Source organism: Trachurus japonicus, chromosome 20, assembly GCF_045865225.1.
Source record: "Trachurus japonicus isolate A0001 chromosome 20, Traja_1.0".
NCBI lineage: Eukaryota > Metazoa > Chordata > Actinopteri > Carangiformes > Carangidae > Trachurus > Trachurus japonicus.
In genome coordinates this window covers 8,796,505-8,815,135 of record NC_140926.1, presented here as the reverse complement: position 1 = coordinate 8,815,135, position 18,631 = coordinate 8,796,505, and the positions used below count along the sequence as shown (strand labels likewise).

Here is an 18,631-nt window from a genome sequence, read left to right as displayed (position 1 = left end):
TAAAAAAAAACATCTGTCAGTAAGAATCTGCAGCTTGTCAAACTACCAGAAGAGGAGTATTTGTAGAGGTAAGCGTTTAAACACCTGAGCAGCCTGAAGCTCTGACACTTCACAGGATAAAATACGTGTAAAGCTGCAGACACATGATCACTTGTTTAAAAAAAGAAACTGCAACTTGACACATAGCAAACAATAAATGACGAAAAATAAAACACACATAGAATAGGTAATAAAAAAAGGCATGTACACTTTAGCTTCCTGTTCTCATGCACAAAACTGCAATTGGACATTTTCTCTCAATATGCAAAATAGCACAGGTGACTAACGTGACTGTTTGCGGCCGTCAGTTTGAGAACAGTTGAGAGAGACTCCGGCCGTCGCTCTGGGATACAGTCAGACATCTCCAGCTCTTTGCGGCCGCGTCGTGAGTCTCTGTCCACGGTCGGCTCCTCTGCAGGAAGCTCGGACCGACCGTGCTGCTCAGTTTATTTCACTGTGTCGAGTCTTTGTGCACAAACGGCCGTTTAACTCTGCAGCTTCCAGAAGATGATCTGTCGGTCCTCTCCGCCCGTGATCACCGTGTTGCACAGGTCGTTCATCCACATGGCCGTGACGGCACCTGGTGCAGAGAGGAACAGTTTCCTTTTTACTCAAGTAGGACAAGTAGAGTAAAACTTCTAAAACGTTATCAAAGTTGTTTCTACTGCATCATGGAGCAGATTTGGTCACAGATCATGTTTGTTGCAGTAACTTGGCTCAAGCTTCAGTTATTATAACAATAATAATTTTCGAAAACATGCAGAAAATCTAATCTAGCCTCATTCACTCATATCAAAACTTGATGAACAGGCAGGTAGGAGGGTTGCAAGAGGAAACACACACCTGGGACCAAAGACACCATAGGATTTAAGAATATATGTTCAATTAAAATTAAGATATAATGGTCATTACACATTTATTTATCACAATAAACTTTGCTTTACAGTTTATTATGCTAATATGAGCAAAACTTTAGATTCCCCTAATTTATAAAAAATGTCTCCTGGTCATAATTAGTTGTCTCTCTTTTGTCCCTGCTTGGATCCTGTAGGAATAGTAACTGTCAGTTGTTGACAGCTTTTTATCTGATCCTCTGAAATTAACCTGCACCGGAGCAGGTTAAGAGTCAGTTACCATGGTTATTTACCCTGGCAACAAGTGGATTGCTGTCATAGGACAGAAACCGCAAAGCCGTGTAGTTGAGGTACCTGAGTGTGCAGGGATCCTCTTGGTGACCGTGTTGCTGAGCAGGTCCCACAGCAGGAGGTCTCCAGACCGTCCCCCACACAGGACCGAGTTCCCGTCCCAGCAGAAACACCTGGAGACACACACACACACACACACACACGGAGGACTGAGCTCATCTCCTCCAAACTTGGCCCTGAGTCAAATTTAAAAGCTAGGAAAGTTCAATAATGATTGAGTCAAGCTTAATGTGTGATGCTCAGGTTTAAATCCAAAGCGATCGCACCTCTGCTCCTCCTCGGCTTTCACACTTGAGATCACCATCCCCGTCTGGACATCGATGACCTTCATGCAGGAGTCGGCACCGACGCTGAGAACATGTCGACTATCTGAGGAGGAAAAACATGATGGAAGTCATTAAAGTCAACATCTGTAACAGGGTCCAGGTCCTCTGTTTGTTTGCCAGGAGAGTGTGGGAGTTAGAACAGGAACTCATATCCCAGTTTCTCTGTTTTGGAAGTTAAGACCTGACCGAACCAAGCCAGAAAACTAATCTAACCACTGCCAGCACTTCAAAGCATTAAAGTGCTTTGTAGGTACAAAAACAATAAGGTGCTTAAAGAGCAATGCAGAACCAGTTACTGTGCTCTATTGACCTTTCAAGGCAAATGTTCTTTTCCTCCGACTGAGAGGCCGCTTGAGGGCTCTGATGAAATCCACTGATCCAATCAAGGAGCTCTTTTATTGAACTGGATACCTTCCAGGGCGAACACAGAGCAGTGTGCAGTCATGTAATTAGTCTTTTAGAAGGATTTCTGCAGAGGCATACCTCTTTCAGAGCCACACACACTGTTTCACATCAAGCTGAATCATGGACAAACACATACCAGGACTGAAAGCTGTGTGGTGGATGGTTCCTGTGTGGCACTGGATTTGCTGCAGGTATTCATAGCTGCCGGTGTCCCAGATTGTGACGGTGCCGTCTTTAGAGCCAGAAACCAGCAGAGTCCCGGCCGGATTCAGACCTATGGTGTTCACCTGGACATGGACACACACAGGGAGACAGGGACATAACTTAGTGTATATATGATCTGTGATCTCCAGTGGCGACAGCATCTTCGTCTCTGAGCATGATTTGGTTTTAACAATTTTGAGTGGATTTGTGAAAACATGTGACATTACCCACGACTGAAATGAATCTATAATTTAATCAACACTAAACTACAGTGGCTTTGAGAACTCAACACACTGCGACTTAAGAAGGCACACACAAGGACATAAACATGCTACAAATTCAGAAAACATCATCATTATAATACCACATGATCAGGAAAAACTTACAACATAACAAAGTGTTACCTTAGCCACTGTTTTTTGTTGTTTGTATTTTAAATTGTTGGATACATACACACTTTTAAGACAAGTTAATGTCCTCACTCACCCCGGCCTCATGTTCCAGTTCAGCCAGCAGCTCAAACTGGGATCTCTTGTGACTGGAGCCGTCAGACGCACAGTGCCAAACCTGGGAGAAAAATAACAACTTACAGGCCTCATTCAGAAAACCACAGTATTTTTAAAAAAAAGTTAAAAACAAAAGTCAAATAAGCTCCAGGACTTTCAAACTAGACGATCAAAACAATATATTTATTCCACTTTTATAATTACTATGAGTATGCATTTATATTGGACAAATAGGAATTAATTTGGGCTTATTATATGCTAAAGTAGAAAGTTAAACGAAGATAAAAACTGGACTAATAATACGTCACATATCACAGAATCATCTTAAAAACTCTGTTACCTTGACAGTTGAGTCCCAGGACGCTGTGAACAGCCGCTCGTCAAACCAACACATCTCACTGACGGCGTCGTCGTGGCCCATCAGCGTGTCCTGCCGCCTGCCGTACGGGACGGAGTAGAAATACCTGGGGACAAAAAATATTCAGTCAGAAGGAGAAAATAACTCGCCTGAGCCACCACACCAGATGTGCAACATGTGTGTGTGTGTGTGTGTGTACACACTGCACATACACGTTGTTGTCCCATGAAGAACAAGCCACAGTTTTACCGTCTGCCAGCATCAGGCAGGAAGACAAGGCCTGGAGAAAAAAATAAGAGCGAGGTGGAGAAAGTCTGTCAGAGCACAATCGGGAGCACAAGGAGAGACGGTGAACAGGTAAGTGAAGAGCTGCGTACCATGTTGGAGAAGGACATGCTCCTCTGGAACTCCTTCAGCTCCTTGGAGAACATCTTCAGTGTCGAGTCTGAAGACGGAGAACAGATCCACTGTTACCTCAGGTCAAACTGCTTCTGTACTTCAACGTTTTGGACCTCGGCTTTATTTTACATTTATTTTAATGCACAAAATTCCCTCTGACTAATAATCTACATTTGAGACTGAAGATTCGTGTTCAGACCTTGGGATGTGGAGAAAATAGATGCTCCATCTCGGGTCACAGCGACGCCCGTCACAGCCCTGTTTACCACAACACATGGAGGGAAGAGGGTTCATTCATTCATGTAGCAGCCTTACTGTTGTAGTCAACTGAAGGCAAAGCTGAGATGAAGGAGAGAAAACATCTCCAGGTGGCTTTGTCTTGTTTTTCTAACCTGGACTCAGTAGTTTCCCAGCAGCCACCTGTCCTTACACTCACTATTTAAAAACTCTGCAGCTGCCTCTTTGATTTCTTCGCACTTCCTCAAATCTGAACCAGAGTTTTCATTTCATCACTACTGTTAACTTGTCTTGACGTCCTTCTGACTTACTCTTTGTGGATCTTGTGACTGGAGACGAGTGTCAGGTTGCCCATGTTGGTCCAGGCCAGCTTCCTGCTCTCCTCGGTCAGGTCCTCAAAGGACGAGTCCTCGCTCGGAGAAGCTGAAGGACAAACGACAACAAACAAACAGCTGGAGGAACATGTGGAGACACATGTTGGAGAGAACATCAGGGAAATAACAACCGTCTCTTTCTGATTCAAACATATTAATCTTAAATTCATCATCTCAAAGCACTTTTCTAATTGAACATTTTACATTTATTGGTAACACTTTATAATAAGTACACACTATTAAGCATTAGTTATGCATTAAATACTGAGTTCATCATTTATAACACATGGATACTCATTAGTATGTAGTTTATAAACAGTTAAAAATGTTTTACTCATCATTGATAAGCACTAACTATTTATAAACTACATACTAATGAGTATTCATGCGTTATAAATGAAGAATTCAGTATTTATTAATGCTTAACTAATGCTTAATAGTGTGTACTTATTATGAAGTGTTACCCATTTATTATATTTATAATATTATTTACAACAGATTAGATGATTCCCATCAAGAGCAGTACTTGGCAGCAGTGACATGGAAAACTTTCAGGTGTGTGTGTGTGTGTTACCTGGAGACAGGTCGCTGCTGGGCGACGTGAAGCTGGAGCTTCGGGTGATGTTGTGAAAGCGTGGTGTGATCCTCTGAGGGTGGGGGCTGCTGAACAGCTGCGTGGGCGTCTGACCGAACTCCAGGATCTGGGTCAACATGGCGATCCTCTCGTCAGGGTCCTCGATGCTGCGCGGGCGCAGATGGAGATGGAGATGGAGATGGAGATGGAGATGGAGATGGAGATGGAGATGGAGATGGAGATGGAGATGGAGATGGAGATGTTTGGTAAATGATCCAAAAGAAATTTTGTGAAGATTGTGAGACACTCGACGCTGGAAGTGTTTTCTATTGATACCTGTCACAGTCGATGCTGCCTTCGTAGGTCAGAGGGTGAAACACTGAAACACAACGAGACAGATGTGTGTGAGTGTGTTTGTTCTCAGTGGGTGTGACGTTCACAGCAGCTTCTGTGTTTTACCGTTGTGAGCGGCCACAGCTTCACTGCCTCTCTGTTTGTAGCCGAACACCAGGTCGATCCACTCGTGGAGATGCTCCGACACAAACTGACTCTCCAGCGCCGTTCTGTGCTTCTGAAGGAAGTCACTGGCATCTGGAATCACGACAGAATAAATACATACACTCATATCAGTAATAATCACCGATTAATAAAGAAAAAGCAGCAAAGAGACGTCATGACACTGGATCCAGCTGACGTTACCTGAGGCCCACTGTGGGAGAACCACTTCCCCGACCAAGCAGCCGTTCTGCCTCCTGCCCAAATCCAGACTCAGCCTGTTTTCCAGGAAGCTGCAGTCGGTTCCATAAAACTCTGGGATCAGCTGCACGACAAAAATACACAACAATGAGACGAGACCTCTCTGTCACCCCGTCTGTCTGTCTGTCTGTCTGCCTCTCACTGTCACTCACACCGGTTTTAGGTCTCATCCAGGTTCAACCAGAGTCGCACACAAATCAACTGTTTGTGTGAAATCTGTGTGATAATTGCTCTGTCAAGTCTGGAGTGACGGGTAAACAGTGTTTTCTAAAGGTCTTGACTTTTGACAGTTCGTTCATACACAAAACTAAAATCTGAATCCAATCATATTCAAAGTTTAGATGTTTAATTCAGATAGGTAACCTAGATTTTCTTTAGGTCAAGTTGAATAATTTTGAATAATTTTGTAGATTTCTGCCATGACACGTTTCTTGAGAGAATATTCAGTGCAAATGTTCATCAAGAGAATGAAATCAATAAAATCACACGATCAGGATGTTACCTCTTTAAAGTCGGTCGCTCCCTCTAAACAGTTCTTCCAAGTTTCTCCTACACTGTAGCAAAACAAACATTTGATGGTATATGATCAATATTTCAGTCATTTATTACGATTCTTAAAGTTCAGTTGATCAAAAATAAACTGATGTGCTTATTGATTTGTGATTGGTTTTTATTTATAGGAGGTTTGAGAAGAGACACAGCTCAGTGAAGGAGCCTGAGTGATGAAGAGGATCTCTTACCTGTTAAACATGCGATCTGCGTGGTCATAGCGGCCATTCTGCAGACACAGCATGTGATCTGGAGCTGCAGAGTGGATACAGTTCAAGATAAATAAAACCACACAACAGAGTGATTAAACAGATAAATAAACAAATAAATAATCATATAAAACATCACGTAACTTAGTCAAACTGCTCTGGAGATAAAAACCTGTCTGATTGAAGCTTGTTCAACTATTTTTCTCAGTTTTGTTTTAACAGGAAGTTTCAAAAACAAATGTACAATGTGGATTTTCTATTTGTATTTGTGTTTTATTGGAAACAGTAAAGGCTGCAGCATATTGAAAGATTTTCTGTTGCTAAAAACCTTTAAAACAAGAGAAAGAGAAAAGGCCAAACCTCCTGTTTGAGTAATTAGTCTAAAGATGGTCGACAGATAGAGTCAATACGAGACTGTTTGGCTCATTCCATCATTGATCTCTTGATTTAATTGTTGGAGGATCATAATTTTCTTCCATCTTTCATTATCCAACATCTGAACAACAACATAATTAACAGCCGTTTACATCTAATGTGAAATGTTTCAGTCACTGAGTTAGTGTGACTTACCGACTCTGACCAGGTAGAACAGGACGTAGCCCGGAGACGAGTAGTGACTGCCGTACATGAAGCGAGGTTCGGGCATTCCTCTGTAGCGAGCCTGTGGACCAAAGAGCATCTCTATGGTTACCAAGAGGACACTCAGTTTGGAAAACAAGGCGACAACAGTAGACGGAGAGTCTCACCAGCAGTCGGTCCAGGCGCTCTTTGTTCAGGGCTCCAACGGGTTTGCTCAGGTCCCTGAAGGTGTCGGCGTTCGTCAGATCTACGAGGTCACACACACACACAGAACAAACCTTTGCTGAGTGGGCTTTTCACAATAATTTTGTATACAATATGGTATAGAATATGGTAATAGTCACAGTAAAAATAATAGAAAATAAAATAAACAAATAATAATAATATTAGGGATAATGAATAGGTAATAAGAGAAAGGAGCAATAGGCTACATGTATATAATAATGAAATAAGACTTTGAAAATAAAGGGACAACAAACAAAAAAAAATTATAATTTGTAAAAGAGATGCATGTAATCATTTTCCTTTGTGTAGAATAATTTTCATGATAGTGATAAGTTGCAATGAGAGGTGAGGTTTTGATGTCGTGGCCTGTTGACCTTTGACCCACCTAACTGTGAGCTGGCGTAGTCGTCGATCACCCAGGGGAAGATGGGATACTGGGAGAGGTCGTTGCAGCTGCGGTCAGCCAAGTTGTTGAGGTGCAGGAGATACTGGTAGTTACTGAGGTGGCCGCGCTGCCACTGCAGCATGTAGCTCTCTGCTGTGTGCTCCGTCATGTGGTTCTCTGAGGAGAAGAAGAAGAAGAAGAAGAGCAGGACACTTTTTTAATGAAATATTTTCTTGTGGCCAACAGAGTTTTCGCCTGAATTTTAATTTCAAAGTGGAAGAACTATTTTTTGTCTATGTTGCTGCACAGTAGATAAAGATCTGACCATATTTTATACACACACATTAAGTTCATACATAAATTACCACTTTTTCTTGCTGCTGTAATAATTCAAGTTTAGAAAAAAGCAGCACCCTAGCTCATTTTGAGATTTATTCCTCAGCATCTTGAGTCATTAATCTGCAGTTTTTAGGGAAGTAGATCATCACTGGATTCACTGGCTCAGCGTTTCTCTCACCAAGGAAGGTGGCGATGTAGTAGTAGATCTCATCTCTGTCTGCTGAGTTGTAAAACTTCAGGTAGATGTCGGAGCAGAAGTCGTTCTCTGTGCAGAAAACCTCCAGACCCTGGACGAGATGTGAACAAACGTAAATTAACTCGTATAATAATCATCCTGCTCTGTGTATAAACCAACTGTGCTGTCGTCGCTCACCAGAGGTCTGAGGCCGTGCCGTCTTTTGTAGATTCTCCTGACTCTGTGCAGCTTGATTTGAATCACGTGTTCCTGACATGAACAGATGAAAAGTAAAAGTGAATTAATGACGACTCATCTATGACCTGCAGGTATCACAGGACAAACACACCCTTAGATCCCATGCTCCGCTCACCGGGTATCCGTTCAGAGGCTGGAAGTACAGGCTTTCGTCGGTGATGCAGACGTGGCCTGGGTTGGACACCAGAGGCATGACCATCTCCACGGCGCACTCCATGTGAGGCTTCTCCGCCACGTTCTGAAAGCTTCACGGCAAAGACACACAACCGTCACGCACAGATACAAGTATGACGGAAACTAAACTACACAGGAAGTCAACTTCAACGCACCAGTTTTTGTCGAACGACGTCCTCGCCAGCCGTGACTGCAAATTAGCTTCAATCTGCAAATACACAGGAAGGAATATGTGTGAGAAACACAATTATAAACCAAAAGGAAGCAACAGTATATGAGCTGTGTGCTGGAAGTGACTCACCATCGCAGTCTGGTCTCCCAGTTTCTCCAGACAGGAAGCTCTGTGAAGCTACAGGAGAGATGGAGACAGAGTGTGACAGTTTTTTATCAAACACAGGCTCGGCAGCAGACGACGGCGCTGGAAGAGGAGTCACCTACCTGAAGTAATGTCTGAACAACGTCTTCTGTTTTACTGCAGACCTCCAGCTGAAACACGATTTTCGTTGATCCCTGTCAAAGCAACGAGAGACGTTCGTTACAGCCTGTGTCTGAGGACGTGAACATCTGTTTGGTTGCAGGAAAGTCATCGGAGAGCTTAATGTAGATGTAATTACACTGATTAGATTCGACATGGAGGAGCTTATGATTTTTAAATATAGCTTTCTGGCGGTTTAACACATTGTATAATAACTTCTGGATCACCAGGGACAGTGTTAAACAGCTGTGAACATCAGCAGAGACTCACCCTCTCATTTCTATACGGAGCGATCACGTTACTCTCTTTGATGTAAATAACCTGGAAATAAAGTGAAAATGGGATTTTTACAATTATTAACGGACAAAAACTGATTTAAACATTTATTAATAATGGTAATCTTTATTTATAGAGCACTTTTCATCCAAGAGATGTAGGTCAAAGTGCTTTCATTTAAAATAAATCAATGAAAACAGCCATAATAATAAACAGCAGATGATTTAACATGCACTGAAATACAATATGACATCTCCATGGTAATGAATGCTCACCTGCCCACAGGTAATAGAGATGACTGGTGGCCTCGGCCTGTGAGCAAAACACACAATATGGAAAAAATATTAATATATTAGTTATATATTAGTTACATACTAATATATAGTAAATATTAGTATGTAATGTATTTTGGGATTCTGCTTAAAAACAGTGAATGACATCACCAACATCAAATCTAAAGAGCAGGTCAGACACAGTGTGACCACTCATCTGTGATGTTCGTCTCTCCAGGTAAATTGAATATTTGCGTGACTTTTCAAAGTGATGGAACCAGTTTGACAAAACTAAGCAAACACTGAGTGTAGTGGAGCTGAAAGCAGACGCACTCATTGAAAGGGTTGTTCTCTCCCTCCACAAACTCGATCTTCTTACAGTCTCGAAGAGGAATCTGCACAAAAACCAAAATTACAGACCTGGTCACTGCGTCCAGAGGAAAAACAGACACACACTGCAAACACCACCACTGACCGCTGTATGAACAGTTAGTTCAGATATTTTAAGCTCTGCACGAGAAGATGTCCTCCACATGCACATTTTACTCCTATTATCCACAACTTATCACAACTTTATTACTTAAAAAACTAAATCTGTGATGGCAAAAGTTAAAAAGAACAAACAAAAGTTAGTAACACAAACCTTTATAATCGGCTCTGTGAGGTCCTCTGGGTCAAAAATGACAGATCTGGAACAGACTTTGAATGAGCCCCTGGTTTTTCTGGAAGAAAAAGTTGATAGGTCTTTACAATTGCAACGCAAAGAAAAAAAGGAAATAGTTTTCAGGAAATCATGCAAATTAACAGCCACTTTGGAGAAGTCCGAAAAAGAAAGTCAACCCTTTTCTATGTCTACATTTTGCTGTGGTCTGGCTTTGTGCTCTAAAGAGCAACCACATGCTGCGCACAGAGTGAAATACTGTGCACTCACAGGAGGAACACGGTTAATATTGAACCGATGCACTAGCGTTACAATATAAAATCTATTGGGTGAGGATGTCACAGTGAGTTTCATAAAGGGACCTGACGTTTGTGAACCACTTTCTCCTCTTTTCAGATCAATATCTCCGTCGTATCGCTCTCACTTTTTATGTAACAATAAAACTAAACTGTGAAAATAACCTTGTTCTGAGAGATTTATGGGTTTCCTTAGTTTGCTCAAGCCTCCATAACAGGATGACATGATGTTTGAACACCTGCAGCTTACAAGCCAAGATAACTACCATGAGCTCTTAAAAAGAAAGGGAGTATAATAAAATCATAAAGATGCTACTGTACAGGCAGCCGCTGATTATGAGGCTGTGGGTGTTTTAGGGACACAGGAGCCATCCACTGTCTGCATCCAGCCTTATAAAGTCATTTATAGTGAGGCGTTCAATGTCATGAAGCTTTACCTCTCTTTTTTTGAAGTGCTCGTCACATGGTTTGCAGTGTGCTGCTCAAAGTAATACTCCTCCAGGTCCAGTAACAGCAGAGAGAATCTGGGTAGAAATAACAACAGAGGAGTGAGATGATGTGAAACAGCTGCATGGTGACGACAACCTGTTGAACACAGGGGATCAACACTTGTGGTTATTAAAAGTTATTTAAAAGAGGAACCCAGATTTGCTGCTGAGTGAAGCCCCGTAAATAGCCCTCAGGTGATGTCACTGTTTCGATGTGCATTATGGGTAATGTAGGCAATGGAGAAGAGAGCTTAGAGTGAAAGATGATACGGGATCTCAGGCGTCTGCTGCCAGAAAATGATGCATCATGAGCCTGATGCTGTTACAGGAGGAGTCAGAGGCTTTTCTGCATCAGTGCAGCAGTAGAATAACAAGCAGCTGAAAAACACCGACTGGAAACTGTTGGTTACATGTGTAGGGTGGCCAGACGTCAGGCTTTGTTGATTGACATGAATCTCAATCAAACTAAGGTGGAACTTTAATGCAGGTTTAGGGCGCGCCCACGAACAACAAAAACAAACAAACAAACAAAAAAAACGGCAGAGAGGAAAGGTAGACAACGACCACGGCAAAGAAAACCTTGACTGCCTGTACATAGTTAAGCTGTGTTAACTTGAGAAGAACTCAAGAAAGCTTCATGTTAATGTTTCCTTATGTGAGACAACTCGAGAAAGTTGAAGGAAATGAAAAGAGGCAGAATAGAAAGTTTATTTAAACTAAAAAAGTTATTTTCAACTTAATCTCGATGCATTGGAGTCTCACATTGTCCCACACATTTGGTGAGTTAGGATCTGGTCACCCTACATGTGTGTGTGTGTGTGTGTGTGTGTGTGAAGCTGGAGTGTGAAATGATAAAAGTAAAAGGGCTTGTGTTCAGTGGTGAAAGTAAAAAATGTACAGCTCGCTCACACATGTTGTGTGAGCTCTACTGGATCTGCAGGTTTGATCATCGGCTGTTTACCAAGGAAAGCGTCGTTTCAGTTTCTGAAGCAGTGAATGCATCATCACTCTGATTTCAGGGAGAACCAGATTTAAGGTTTTTTCCAGGTAATTTCCTCTGTTTCCAGTGTTTGTGGCACAAATTATATCAAGACGAACACATTAAAGATAATTCAAAAGCTCTTAAGGACTAAGCCCCTCGCTTTTGTTATATTTGGATTCATAAGCAATTCATTGTAGTCCAGTTCTTTTCCATTTATGTTCTGCTGAGTGCTCCATTGTGCACTTAGGTCGATAAAATGACTGTGGGGATACATTAACAAATAGTGGGCAACAAAAAAAACCAATAAAACAGAGCCCCAAATACCCCAGGTTTACTTCTTATAATTTCTATTTCATATAAAGTTGCACCACTGACAAATAATACAGTCAGTGGTCAGTCAGTTGCCTATCAACAGTAACATGTTCTCTATCCTCCATCCTGTGGCCCCCAATGCTAAAAGACTAATGACTTAATGCTCACTGTCTGCAATTATCTTCAATATCAATACATAAGATATTTATAATAAATATGTTGTTTTTTTTGTTTTTTTAAATGCCAGAAAAACAGTGAAAAATGATGTTTCCTGAAGCCTTTGTCAACATCTTAGGGGAAACAAGTAGGCCTACACTTTTGATACTTTTACTTTGAAAAGCAGCTTAAAGCAACGAGCTTGTCACCATTGTTACCAAATAACATAAACAATACACTGTCAGGGCCCAACAACATCTTTGATACATTAATGAAGTTAACCTGGTTGTAGTTGGATGTTTCTGCTCCCTTACTCCTCCACATAGAAGAGCTTGTTTATAAAGAGTCTCCCCCCGGGGAAACCTGGAGGCTTTGACCCGGGTCTGGAGCTCCAGAACGCGGCCACTGTGCGGACTGAGCCCCGCTGGCTGATCCCGCATCAGTCACAGCAGCGCATCACACAGCTGACAGCGCAGCTCTCATTAGCTGAGTGGCCCAGTCTGGCGTTAACGTTACCGGAGACTCTACACAACACAACACAACAACACAACACACCGACAGACACACACCGACACGCGGAACCAGCCCCCCGGTGTGGGGTACAGACAGGTACGGACAAGGTGGAGCATCACTGACCTTTCTTTAGTCCGTTCTGGCGTCTTTAAAAAGGCCATAGCCGCTCAAGTGTCCTCTTCACAAACTGAACTCCGACCAGCAGCCGCAGTTGGATATCTGTAAACACGGAAACCCACAGGAAACCACGTGACTGCACAAAGATTTCACGCGGAGGCCTCACTCTGACTCTGGTTTGGGGTACCGGCGCTGCAGAGCGACACGTAGCTCTGACACCACCAGGTCCAAAATACACATGGTTTAGGTTTTTAAAGAATGACAGTGACACAGTTTTGAAAGTGTATTACGAAATTATAATATTAAATCATTATATGTAGAAGTATATTTTGTTATTATGACTGATACATCAAGAGTGTAGGTCTATCAGATCTCTTTGGCCTATTCTAAATATCCACAAGTGCTAGAAAAAAAATATTGTTTTTAATTTCTCTGACTCAGCAATATGATCACTTTTGGATTTTTTATTATCAGTATCATGGATGATGTCTTAGATTAACTCATCCTAAAGCACAAACACATAGGCCTAGCCAGGTATATTCATTATAGTAGGCTATTTGATTTCAATTTAAGTTCAAATGCCCTTTTTTATTAATATAGAGAGACAGCATTAAAAGAATAACATCTTTTTAAAAATAAATATTATTTACACCTTTGTTTGAAAAATATGATTATCAGAGTAGCTGATCAGAGTTTCATTGATTATCTGATAAATGTCTGTTACATCTGTTTGGCTCCATCAGCCTCTGTGGTCCATGTCAGCCCACTGAAACATGTTATATTAATGTATTTATATTATTTTTTTCTGGTTGTCTTTATTATTTTCTAATGCAACCAACTTAACACATGCATACATGAATGTGTTTGTTTTGACACCTGCAGAGACCTAGTACCTGCACTGTGCACCTTTTGGAGAACTGGAGATCTGAAGATCCCTGCAGGTTTGTGGTCAGACCTAAAGGTCTTGAGGGGTCCTGTCCTGCAGGTCTGGGCCCCCCTCAGGCAGCGCAGTTCCCTCCTTCTTTTTTTTTTATAAACCCATGTGGTGATCTTTGCTTCCTGCTGCGTAGCGCGCAACGTGGGGGAAGAGGAAGAGGAGAAAGAGGAGGAGGAGGAGGAGGAGGATCCCCGGTATAGACGATCTTTGTTAGGCGACGTCTTGACGTGTCACCGGGAGGATGAGGGAAGTTTCGATCTGGAAACGTTTGTGTTAGTTTGAAACAAGCTTCATGTCGATCGCTTAGTGTTGCGTGGGCTGGGGCCATGTCCCCGCTGCAGGCCGCCGGCAGCTCAACATGCAGTGGAGGAGACACATGAGCGGCCTCGCCTTCAGCTTCGTCTTCGTTGTGTCCCACTTCACCAACAAGGTGAGATAGAGAGAGAGAGAGAGAGAGAGGGCTTAGCGGACTGGGATCAGACAAACAGGGTTGATCTAAAGGCTGTGAGGCGCTCATCACATCCAGAGCTTCATGCATAAAGGCAATATTTCACTTATTTCACTCCTCGTCCAACCAGGACAGTGAGGACACACAGAGAGAGTCTGTTTAAACTTGTGTGCAGGAGGAAGAAGAGTTCACGGTGATCAGTGCTGGAAAATCCTGGAACATTTACTATTAAACCCTCATCATCAATCATAACCATGAGGTGAACATGGTTTAAAAAGCCTTTATGTTTTATTACTGGTCAGGCGTGCACGTGAATGCAGCACGCCTCCACTCTTATTTTGGAAGGAAACTGCAGCAGGAAGTAGAAAACTAACACCAGCAAAAGAGGTGCTCAAGTGCAGCCAATCAATAATTAATGACATTGACACATCATCCAGTAAGAATAGGCCATGAAGCTAGTTTCTGAAAGTTATGTAAACAAGAGTTTAACTTCACTTTTTTTTTCTCTCTTTGCAGTTTGTCCTGTCTGTGTTAAAGTTTACGTATCCAACCTTATTCCAAGGGTGAGTAGTCAAAGGTCAAAGGTTATTTCCTGGTTAATAAGGCTCCAATCTAACACATGCACCAGCAGATAAGGGCTATTAGTGATTATTTTAATAATCAACAAAATAAGTTAAATGATTTTTGTCTTTAAAGTGACAGAAAACAGGGAAATGTATGTCAAACATTAGGATTATTATTATAAATGTGCGTCTTGGTTAGTGTTAAACTTCCTGTGTGCATTGTGTAAATCAATCCATTGTTAAAGTTTCACTAATACAACAAAAATGCATGTGTCCAGATGGCAGACATTTATTGGCGGTGTTCTTCTGCTACTCTTTGGGAAGCTGGGATGGGTGGAGATGAGCCGCATCACCAGGTATCTTTACAGACTACCACTGCAAACACACATGATTATTTAAAGGTTTTGTTATATATGTTGATATATTTTAATGTCAATGTTGTGTTCCAGATCGGCCGCTCTGCCCTGGCTCCCCGCCTCCCTCCTGTTTGTGGGAAACATATACGCCGGATCCAGGGCCTTATCACGCATCGTACGTCATATAACCTCCAATATTTAATAATGTCAGTCTCATTAACTTCACTCTGAAGGACGTCGTCTGCTTCCTCTCTCTGTGCAGGACATCCCTTATTTCTTCACCCTGCAGAATTCATCTCATGTTGTCAGTTACATAATCCTGAAGGCTGTCTACAGAGAGGTGAGTGTGTGCATCTCCGGCTGCTGCACTCTGTGTATAGTGATTCATGGGAAGCTAATGGAGGCAGATGACCTTGGCTACAGCTACTGTAGTGTGAGTGCGCACTGCTCTGACATGTCACTCTCATCTCTCTCTTCACCAGCAGAAGACGCAGTGGCTCAAACTGATCAGGTTGGTGACATTTTTTTATTTTGGCAATTACCCAGAAGCTGCAGAGGTTGTGAATCTTGTGATGATAGTTTAATGAAACCTACCTACATGCAAAGCAATGAGGTATAATAATCAGATATGATGTGGATTATTATGATAAAACGTAAAAGGTTTCTTCTTTTTCTTCCTTCAGCATATGTCTCATGCTGTTTTCAGCCCTCAACCTCCCCCTGTATGATCCTCGGGTAATCAAAACATTATAATTAAATAATGAATTAATTCTTGGGAATAGAAATCCCTGTCTTTTTTGCTCATTTTCTGCTTTTAATCTACTCTCTTCTTCACTCGTTTGTGTTTTTTGTAGTTTAACAGAGGTTACCTGTGGGCGGCTGGTCATCTGCTCTGTGTTGGTAAGTTAACCAGTCACAGTGGAGATGTTGCATTCGATAGAGTGGTTTGATGCGGCCATGCTTCTTAACAATTGGTAAAGAGTTTTATATCCGTGTCGGAAGAATAAAGATTTATTCTGAAAAGTGTAGATTCACTTGATTCATTGAAAAACTTCCATTTCAGTCCAGCTTTCATACAGATTAGTGCAGGTCAAAACAATACAAGTGACTGATGAGAGTGCCAATACAGTTTGAGGTATTGCAGCACACGGGGAGTAAAAATGATGAAACTAATAGAACAAATGTAAAAACTACAAAAACCAAAGACAATAGAAAATCAAATAAGATGACCATGCAATATTTCAGTCTGAAGCCTGACATGTCCTGATGGATGTTTCAGGTGCGTACAGAGTGTTTCAAGTTCACCGCAAGCCCAGTAACTTGGGGTAAGTGAGTGTGTTCGTCATCTGTTCCTTCTCTCACGCAAAGCTCAGTGTCTCAGCTCAGACTTGACAAACTGACTCACTCTTTTTTATTCTAGTGACCTTGAACAGCAGTGCATCAATTACGTGTTCAGGTAAGAACAAACTGTTCTAAATCATATGAATATTAAGTGTTTTTATATAGTTAAAGCTTCACTTCATATAAAGAAACATAAGCGCATCCGGGGGCAGCAGTTTGAGCAGGGACGCCCAGACATTTCATAACTGTAATCACATAAAAACCTGATGCAACATGCATTTCTGCCCTGTAGTTGAAGCACAAGTCAATGTTGACAAGAATATTCATATATTTTCTGCACAAGACAACATACAGGAATCAGGAATTTACTGTTTCATCTAAATTGGAATCATCTTAAGAAAATATTCATAATAACCTTAAATGTTCTTTTTAATGAGTGAGTTATCTTCCATTTGTGTAGATTACAACATGATATTAACACCAAATGCAGCTTCATATTTTGTTATAATGAAATTTAAGCTCAATAATTAATAATGAATCAATAATGACAATAATGAAAGTAATGAATTAAAGCTTCTGTCTGTAATCAACAGTGTGCTGCTGCTGGCTGTGGCTGCTCATCCAACAGGTACTGAGAACATAAAGCTGTAATCGTTTCTCTTTTTACTTTACAAATGTATCTATTGTGTATTGTGTAACTCTCATCATGTTATATTGTACCTTTGTTTCTCCATAGGTGAACTCATGGGAGCCATGGAGTTCCCCTCCCTTCAGTCTCACACGTTTCACGGTGGCTGCTGCGCCAGGTATTTTCTGGTTGGGTTTCTCCTTAAATTCACCAGAAAACAAAACAGTGTTTACTGTTAATACACACAATCACATCCTCCAGGGTTCAACACTGAGACTGTTTCTGTGCAGCTCAACACAAACACCCTCCTACGTTAATGTGAATCACAGCACAGAGCACATTGTACAGGATCAAAATAGAAAATATTTTAGGTGCCATTTGTCATTTGATAAAGAGCCCAGACTCCCAATGTGAAGTCATAGAGGTGAAGAGGTGAACTATTTATAACCTGCTGTGGTCGACACATGTTGTACTAATTTGTAAAGTTAATTTTTGAGTTGATACTAAAGCGTTGGCGATAAGTCTAGATGTGAAACTACACTGAGGTGATTTTTGGTGCTTAAAACCACAAATGTCTCTTTGTGTTTATGGAAAATTTCCATACACGTAATTCTTCTGAATTTGAAATCTGTAAGGATCTAACACTTCCTCCCAGAATACGTAAATACAGTATGTACATTTAAACAGTTTTAGTTTCGTGCCAAACCTTTGATGAGCTGTGTCTTCCTCCACAGTGCTCTGCTGGGCTTCTTGCTGCTCTTGGCCACAGTGAAACTGAAAAGTGGATTGTCCCTCGAGCACTTTGGGATCTGGATTTTTTTGTCTAAGGTGCGTTTGTTACATCATTTCCCCATATTTAGTTACGACATTGATCATAGAATCGCACACTTACCAATCAGAGTTGTTACTAATAACTGAAGCATCAGTGTTGTAACAAAACAGGTAGTAGGTAAAATGGAGCATTTATGTTCTGTAATCATTTATTCCCAGGTTACTGCCATGTTCCTCTCACCCGTCATTTTCCCCATGGACTTTAATGTCCAATGTCTGATGTGGTGAGTGGCTCAGCTGTTTTTACCCCTATGTAGCAATGTCACTGTTCAGACTTCATATTCAACCTTAATTTATTGACTTTTTCTCATATGAAAGAGTGTTTTTAAATGTAACTTTGTGATATCTTCACTTTTCATTATCAAACTCTTTATTATGTGTTATATTAATACTGCTATTTTGGTTCCAGTGTGGTCGTCAGTCACGTTGGGGAGGCGCTGCTGTTGTATTCAGACAGGGAACCTCGGATATAACAAACCACGACGTGCATTTCATAAAGAGATTTCTTTTTCTATAAAGAGTTTTTATACTACTACTATATTTTTCTAATCCCATGTTAACTCTGATAACATGCTGACCAAATGAATTTATCTTAGTATACATAACGTCTTTTCATTGTACTCTAATGTCACAGGTGAACTGATGGACTGAATAAAAGACTGAATTTAGTTTTGACATCAAGCCTTTTTCTTCACATACATGG

At 41.3% G+C, this 18,631-nt stretch overlaps 2 protein-coding genes across 3 annotated transcripts; one reads left to right on the top strand and one right to left on the bottom strand.

Annotated features, from left to right (window-relative positions):
* Window positions 1-59: 59 nt before the first annotated feature.
* nsmaf (neutral sphingomyelinase (N-SMase) activation associated factor) lies at window positions 60-12,985 on the bottom strand. The gene is made up of 31 exons (XM_085762589.1): window positions 12,831-12,985; window positions 10,694-10,780; window positions 9,943-10,021; window positions 9,633-9,694; window positions 9,303-9,339; window positions 9,022-9,072; window positions 8,715-8,786; window positions 8,578-8,625; window positions 8,432-8,484; window positions 8,218-8,347; window positions 8,043-8,114; window positions 7,848-7,956; window positions 7,331-7,507; window positions 6,888-6,967; window positions 6,712-6,802; window positions 6,124-6,187; window positions 5,886-5,937; window positions 5,327-5,447; window positions 5,087-5,218; window positions 4,964-5,006; window positions 4,628-4,794; window positions 3,991-4,102; window positions 3,642-3,700; window positions 3,421-3,488; window positions 3,256-3,323; window positions 3,026-3,149; window positions 2,666-2,746; window positions 2,112-2,262; window positions 1,511-1,613; window positions 1,248-1,357; window positions 60-619 (listed from the first exon to the last, which is right to left on the bottom strand). Exons 1-31 carry the CDS (start codon window positions 12,866-12,868, stop codon window positions 525-527), a joined length of 2,736 nt encoding a protein of 911 aa, XP_085618715.1. The 5' UTR covers window positions 12,869-12,985; the 3' UTR covers window positions 60-524.
* A 962-nt stretch (window positions 12,986-13,947) lies between these two features.
* Window positions 13,948-18,602, top strand: slc35d4 (solute carrier family 35 member D4). Of its 2 annotated transcripts, none has more exons than XM_085763429.1 (15): window positions 13,948-14,191; window positions 14,726-14,772; window positions 15,051-15,128; window positions 15,222-15,303; window positions 15,391-15,468; window positions 15,614-15,639; window positions 15,812-15,863; window positions 15,983-16,028; window positions 16,408-16,453; window positions 16,549-16,584; window positions 17,063-17,097; window positions 17,206-17,275; window positions 17,832-17,925; window positions 18,088-18,152; window positions 18,338-18,602. In XM_085763429.1, exons 1-15 carry the CDS (start codon window positions 14,120-14,122, stop codon window positions 18,399-18,401), a joined length of 891 nt encoding a protein of 296 aa, XP_085619555.1. In that variant the 5' UTR covers window positions 13,948-14,119; the 3' UTR covers window positions 18,402-18,602. The 2 variants fall into 2 exon arrangements, with proteins under 2 accessions (XP_085619555.1, XP_085619553.1); XM_085763427.1 differs by having other exon boundaries at window positions 15,611-15,639.
* The last annotated feature ends 29 nt before the right edge of the window (window positions 18,603-18,631 follow it).